Source organism: Helianthus annuus, chromosome 8 (genome assembly GCF_002127325.2).
Source record: "Helianthus annuus cultivar XRQ/B chromosome 8, HanXRQr2.0-SUNRISE, whole genome shotgun sequence".
Lineage (NCBI taxonomy): Eukaryota > Viridiplantae > Streptophyta > Magnoliopsida > Asterales > Asteraceae > Helianthus > Helianthus annuus.
This window is the reverse complement of record NC_035440.2, coordinates 24229923-24237192: the sequence shown is the minus strand read 5'-3', so window position 1 is coordinate 24237192 and position 7270 is coordinate 24229923. Positions and strand designations below refer to the sequence as shown.

General features: G+C 28.7%; 2 protein-coding genes across 2 annotated transcripts; both read right to left on the bottom strand.

The window, feature by feature from the left end:
- Window positions 1-293: 293 nt before the first annotated feature.
- LOC118480928 (microtubule-associated protein 70-3-like) lies at window positions 294-4308 on the bottom strand. Its single transcript, XM_035975930.1, has 4 exons — window positions 4171-4308; window positions 4026-4046; window positions 408-597; window positions 294-328 (listed from the first exon to the last, which is right to left on the bottom strand). Exons 1-4 carry the CDS (start codon window positions 4306-4308, stop codon window positions 294-296), a joined length of 384 nt encoding a protein of 127 aa, XP_035831823.1.
- Window positions 4309-6240: 1932 nt separating this feature from the next.
- On the bottom strand, window positions 6241-6948 carry LOC110944056 (kunitz trypsin inhibitor 5). Its single transcript, XM_022185777.1, has one exon. The coding sequence runs from the start codon at window positions 6946-6948 to the stop codon at window positions 6241-6243; it is 708 nt and encodes a 235-aa protein (XP_022041469.1).
- Between the last annotated feature and the right edge of the window lie 322 nt (window positions 6949-7270).

Genomic DNA, 7270 nt, shown 5'->3' with positions numbered 1-7270 from the left:
CAGTTCGTTAAAAAAAATTAATCCGTGAAACATTAATATAAATTACTCAATGGAAAATACATGAGAATCTGTTGGTGGAGGTAAGATAGTTGGTGGCTATATAAATTAACAATCTAAATTCTATATAATCCCTTCCGTCTATAATATGAAGTATATAAATTAAATAATGTATTCAACACGTGAACACCTATGCAACCATCAACTAATTAAATGAGCAGTTAACCCACAATGACATTAAAGTTATGGTTTTCAATCATTTTTTTTCTTATGTAGACATTTAATTTAAGATCTATCTAAGATTGTGATTCGCTCGGTTCTCGATCATAATCTGCAGAAGAACAAACAATATCAACATTCAAAAATAAAAATGATTCAATTAACCCAACAAATCATTTTGCATTAATCACCTGTGACTTCAATTTCCAATCGATTAAGCTGGAGTTTCAATGAATCCAAACCGTGGAACAACTTTATAAGATTGTTCGTGTCTAAACTTGGCCTCACCGTAGACCCCCTACAACTTGTAGTACCCGAACCCCTACCTCCTCCACTTCCTCGGTCCTTGTAAGATCCCGAAAATGTCAACGGCGTCGTATACTACAATAGAAACACAAATTAAGATAGAAAACACAAAACAATTTATGTCGAGGGCAAAAGCTATTTTCTTATAAGCTTACTGAAACACTATTAGTTTGCCTCTGGTCGTGTTCACTTGCAAAAAAAGAATAAACAAATAATAAACAAATAAAAAAATACCTGACTGATACAAAAGAAACAAACAAAAGTCCAGTTACAACATCCCATTTGCTTTAAAGAAAGATAAAAAATAGATGAAGGATTTATATCCAAGTGATACCTCAACTGAATGATTTACTTTAAAGAAAGCAAAACACCTATTGCAAAAAAAAGGTAGAATGTTTTAATTAACGTAGATCTAAACTGAAAACCTAAACTCCAAACCTTTTATTTCCAAACCCTTTTAATTATAACCGAATTAAACATCTTGAACAACAAAAAAATGGAAGATTTACAATAATGATTGACTTCAAAATTTAAATTTAAAATAATGATTGACTTCAAAATTTCAAATTTAAAATTTGAATTCTGAAAATTAAATCACTAACATCCAATCCCGTAAATTAAGCAAACTTATTAGGAAAGTCTAAACTTGCCAAGCAAAATTGCTCCACCATTTATTTATAGAAAGAGATACCTTAATTTAAGAAAACCATATAATATTAAAATTTAAGGAAATAACAAAATCTTTGATGGATTGTAATTAATACATATTAAAACAGTACCAAATTTATTAGAAACAACCCAAGTATTCAAATTTTAAAAAAATATCATAGTTAGATTTGCAAAAAAAAAAAAAAATAGTTTACAAAATTATACACATCAGCATAAACAATGAAACCTAAAATTATACCGAAAAAAATAAAAAAAAATTAAATAAAGCAAATTCCTTGTAAACAATGAATCATAGTTAGATTCCTTGTAAGGTGGTTGTTCTCCCCACATTAATGAAGCAAATTCATTAGGTATTTCTTATCAGTGAAAACAAAAAAAATAAATAAATAATTAAATACATAAGTCTAAATACAATATGTTTAGTAATCATAAAACCAATAAACATACCAAAAAAATAGGATCATCGTCCTCAATCAGCTTTAAGAATGAAGGACTGTTGTTACTCAAATCCATACCTGCAAATTAAATGTGAACGGTTTTAAACATGTAAAAACGATAAATTAATTATAGAAATAAACTCATAATGGCGGGAAAACATATAAAACCGAAACAAACAAAAAAAGGTTTCAAAAAACGTAACACCGTTTATTTATAGAAATAGAAACCTTAATTCCGAAAAAATATCAAAATAAAAATAAATCACTAGCGAAATTTAAAATTGCTTAAAATTTTAAATTTAAAATTTGAATTCCGGAAATAGAAATAGAAATAGAAATAGAAACCTTAATTCCAGAAAATTATCATACTAAAAATAAATCACTAAAATTTAAATTTGAGGTTCAAAAATAAATCACTAACGAAATTTAAAATTGCTCAAAATTTTAAATTTGAAATTTGAATTCCGGAAATAGAAATAGAAAACTTAATTCCAGAAAATTATCATACTAAAAATAAATCACTAACGAAATTTAAAATTGTTCAAAATTTAAAATTTAAAATTTGAATTCTGGAAATAGAAATAGAAACCTCAAAATTTTAAATTTGTGGTTTCAAAAAACGTAACATCATTTATTTATAGAAATAGAAACCTTAATTCTGAAAAATTATCATACCAAATATAAATCACTAACGAAATTTAAAATTGCTCAAAATTTTAAATTTAAAATTTAAAATAGAACCCTCAAAACTTAAAATTTAAAATTTGAATTCTGAAATTAAATCACTAACATCCAATCCTGTAAATTATCCTACTAAAAATAAATTACCATTTATTTATAGAAATAGAAACCTTAATTGCGGAAAATTATCATATTAAAAATAAATCACTAAAATATAAATTTGAGGTTTCAAAAATAAATCACTAACAAAATTTAAAATTGCTCAAAATTTTAAATTTAAAATTTGAATTCCGGAAATAGAAATAGAAACCTTAATTCCGAAAAATTATTATACTAAAAATAAATCACTAACGAAATTTAAAATTGCTCAAAATTTAAAATTTAAAATTTGAATTCCGGAAATGGAAATAGAGACCTTAAAATTTTAAATTTGAGGTTTCAAAAAATGTATCACCATTTATTTATAGAAATAGAAACCTTAATTCCGGAAAATTATCATACTAAAAGTAAATCACTAACGAAATTTAAAATTGATCAAAATATTAAATTTAAAATTTAAAATAGAAACCTCAAAATTTAAAATTTAAAATTTAAAATTTAAAATTTGAATTCTGAAAATTAAACCACTAACATCCAATCCCGTAAATTATCATACTAAAAATAAATCACCATTTATGTATAGAAATAGAAACCTTAATTCCGAAAAATTATCATACTAAAAATAAATCACTAAAATTTAAATTTGAGGTTTCAAAAATAAATCACTAACGAAATTTAAAATTTCTCAAAATTTAAAATTTAGAATTTGAATTCCGGAAATAGAAATAGAAACCTTAATTCTGGAAAATTATGATACTAAAAATAAATCACTAACGAAATCTAAAATTGCTCAAAATTTTAAATTTAAAATTTGAATTCCGGAAATAGAAATAGAAACCATAAATTTTAAATTTGAGGTTTCAAAAAATGTAACACCATTATTTATAGAAATAGAAACCTTAATTCTGGAAAATTATCATACTAAAAATAAGTCACTAACGAAATTTGAAATTGCTCATAATTTAAAATTTAAAATTTAAAATAGAAACCTCAAAATTTAAAATTTAAAATTTGAATTCTGAAAATTAAATCACTAACATCCAATCCCGTAAATTATCATACTAAAAATTATCATACTAAAAATAAATCACCATTTATTTATAGAAATAGAAACCTTAATTCCGGAAATTATCATACTAAAAATAAAGGAAATAATGAAATATTTAATGGAATGATAATTAATACAATACAAAATTTATTACTAAGAAAACAAAGACAATCAAATTTTAAAAAATATCATAGATAGATTTTCAAAAACAAAAAATAATAAAAATAACTAAAAAATTATACAGATTAGCATAAACGATTTAACCTATAACAATTATCGGATCAAAAAACACCAAAACAACCATAAAATTAAACTTACCTTTTCAGTTCGACGAAGATTTAGAGTCCGGCAGTTGCATAAAATTTAGGGTTTCTCATGAAAAAACAAAAACCAAAATAAAAAAATCACTAACAACATCACTCTTTGAAGACATCAAGAATAGATCCACTCATAAGATTAGAATCGGAGAATTAAAATCATCATCAACAACAAAAAAAATTACAGAAATATGATAAAAAAAGTGCGATTAAGCATTTACAATACATAACAATCTAATATAATTTACATACCTGCAGAATAAGTGGAATGATCTACAAAAAAAAAAAGAACATCAATAATCATTAGCATTTTCCGAATGGGTTTTGACCAAAAACAACCTACTATACGATCGAAGAACAAAAATAAAGAGTATTTAGCTGCGATCATGTAGTTTACCTTTGATTTGTGAAGGATTCTTGCTTTAAGTTTATGATAGGAGAAGGTAGGTAGAAGAGAGAGAACAGAGAGAAAGAACTTGTTTGTAGGAAGATGTTTATGAAGAATAATTGAGTCAAAATAATAAATAGGATCCATATTCAAAATGGGTTTTTTTTGGAAAACCGGAATAAACCGACCCAAACAATTCGGATCCCACGTGAAAGTAAGTTTTGGTTTGTGTTTTGTGAATTTGGTTTGTTTATAGAGAAATTAGATGAATTCCCTCCCAAAATCACCCTCTACTCAACCAATGGATGCCACATAAGCAAAATAGTTCCACCATTCAAAGGCAAATGACCCAAATCATCTCATTTATTAATATATATAGATATATAGATTTATTCAACCCATACAATAAAGGAGGTTTTCAAAGATATATTTTATTATTTAGTATATAAACTTTATTTATTAAACCCATGTAATACACGGGGTTATAACCTAGTTGACTTATATTTAATAGATTGTTAAGATTACGTCTCTTTCATGAATTCGGGATCGTTCCCAGTTCATGATCAAATGATCAAAATGATTTTATTAGTTTCTAATTATGACGTCACCCTCGACGGAAAGCGCTACACCATAAAAATATCATGTATGGTTAAGTTTTTCTTCTAATTGTATTGATTTCGTGTTTTAGTCTCATACTTCAACCTAATATTGTTGTGTTTTTATCAAACTTTTGAAATGTACACCATATGTCCATATAACATATGCCTAGCGTCTTTCAACCACAATTAAGTGGTTGTGACCTACCAGATTCGACAACAACAATAAATAAATACACAAACAAACATATGGCAATTTCATATTAGAAACGCATCCTTTTCCAAACTATGTATCCCCTTTAAAGAAATTACACCTATATACATTATTTTCATATTAAATAGTTGTCCTTATCCAAACTTCATACATTCTGAAAGAAATCTTTAGACTAATATATATGTAAATGTTGATAAACACATAAAAAACTTCGAAAACAAACATTGATTCTTAAACCAAAAACGGTTTTTATTATTGATATCTACAACATTATGAAACCATCCGAACAAAACAATAAAACAACCAACTTTTGAGTATTATTAATACTAGTAATAGTAATAACTAGTAATAGTGTAGGTGCGTTTACAATTGCTTTAAATATATCATACAAGTGATTTGAGTTTGATTTTTAAATCTACATTTAGTGGGATGAAAGTAATAACTAGTAATAGTGTAGGTGCGTTTACAATTGCTTTAAATATATCATACAAGTGATTTGAGTTTGATTTTTAAATCTACATTTAGTGGGATGAAACCCGTGTTATGGTGAGCAGAATCCAGTCACGATTTTTTATTTAATCCTCGTCAGTTAAGACGGGCGCCCCGTGGTGAATGAAAGTCCATGCGTGGATACGCGTTACACACCACCGCCAGTCCCTCATATCACGCGTGGAAAAGATTAAGCGTGCACGTGATCACGCGTGAATGATTTGACTGCAATTCAGTTGTTTTGTTGTTTTGTGAATGATTTTGATGATGGAGATGAGTGTGTGGTGAGTGATGGGCATTTCCACTAAAATCCATCACTAATGATGGAATAAAGTTCGATAACGTGACGAAACTTGATTAGATGTTGTGAGTGATGAAACTCCATCACTCGTAGAGCGCCCCTACCCTTTAGAGTTGTATTTTTAGCACAGGTAAATATATGAGTTGTCAAACACACAATCATCAAGACATAACATGTTTCAAAACTAGTCAATCATACTAGTCATTTATTGCCCACAATATTTTTAACAGCTAAATCACACCCATTAAAACTACTTCTAAATCTACACCAACAAACATTTTACTACCTACTTATCGCTAAACTACAACTCTTTTATTGTGTTCGGCAAACTTATTTCACTAGTTCGTAACTAAATATGATATATCACAAACTTATTTCTCAATTCAATAAAAACACACAAAAATAATAAACCCCCCTCACTTTTCGGATCGGCTAAAGGTGTTTACTCTATCTATCCAACACTTGACAAAACATGTTGGCTAAACGTAGGTGCCATAAGAACTCTCAAACACGACAGGAAACATAGCATCAGTCCGACCAAGATACCCATTACCATCAACATCCGTAACAACTCCAACATTATAACACGTAAAACCGTCATCACTCGAACCACATTTAAACGGACAGTTCTGAATCTGGTAGCTTTGCAACCCGGGCATCATAACATCTTCAACAATCTGGAAACAACTTTCCGGCTTGTTAAACTCTCCACCAGTTGTAACAATATCAACACCCTTATCATCATCATCATCATCGTCTTTTTTCTTCGAGTTACTATCTCTTACAGTTACACTTGTCACAAACGTATCACCATTATTCTTTGAAGAAGTAGTAGACTCCACCTTCCATATCTTTGATCCGCTGCATGGGTTTATAACATCGGCTTCTATGGATAGAGGGTATGCACCGCGGATGAATTGTTCGTCTAGGACGATGGGGTTGAAGGTGAAGGGGGTGCCGCGGTTAACTTCGAAGGGTTCTTGAGTGATGTTAAGTGGACAGGCGTTTTTGGTGGTCTGGGAGAGGGTGAGGCCGCCGCCGGACCCGCGAAGGAGGGGGAGGATGTAGTAGGGGATGCCATGGAGAAGTTTGTTACCGGAGGAGTCGTGGATTATGGCGGTGAGAGGTGAGATTGTGGTGGTGAAGAGGAAGAGGGTTAAGAAAATGGATGAAAAAGTTGTTTTCATGATGAGGGTATGTATTATTAGAAAGTGGAAATGTTAATAGTTGATGTGATTTTTGTTGGGGTGATTTTAGATGATGTGTTTTGAACTTTTGATGAGTGGGGTGAATGGTACTTATAGAAGAGGGAAATAAATTTTGTTACATTATAGGTTAATGTTTATTTGAAAAAAACTAACATATTTATTTTATAAAAAAATAAACATGTATTAGTTAAGTTAACGAACTTAGCGAATTTGAAATATTTTTTTACCTCTCATAAATCATATTCGATGACGTAAACGTTCGTCATCTAAAGAATTTATTTATATAACATCCACGTCAATA

Excerpts from the sequence above, each read along its gene's own strand:
- LOC118480928 (XM_035975930.1), bottom strand. The coding sequence starts at position 4,308 with ATGGATCCTATTTATTATTTTGACTCAATTATTCTTCATAAACATCTT. Across the intron at positions 598-4,025 it reads TCATTCCACTTATTCTGCAG|TATACGACGCCGTTGACATT; the intron begins GTATGTAAATTA and ends TTTCTATTGTAG. Across the intron at positions 329-407 it reads ATTGGAAATTGAAGTCACAG|ATTATGATCGAGAACCGAGC; the intron begins GTGATTAATGCA and ends GTTCTTCTGCAG.
- LOC110944056 (XM_022185777.1), bottom strand. The coding sequence starts at position 6,948 with ATGAAAACAACTTTTTCATCCATTTTCTTAACCCTCTTCCTCTTCACC.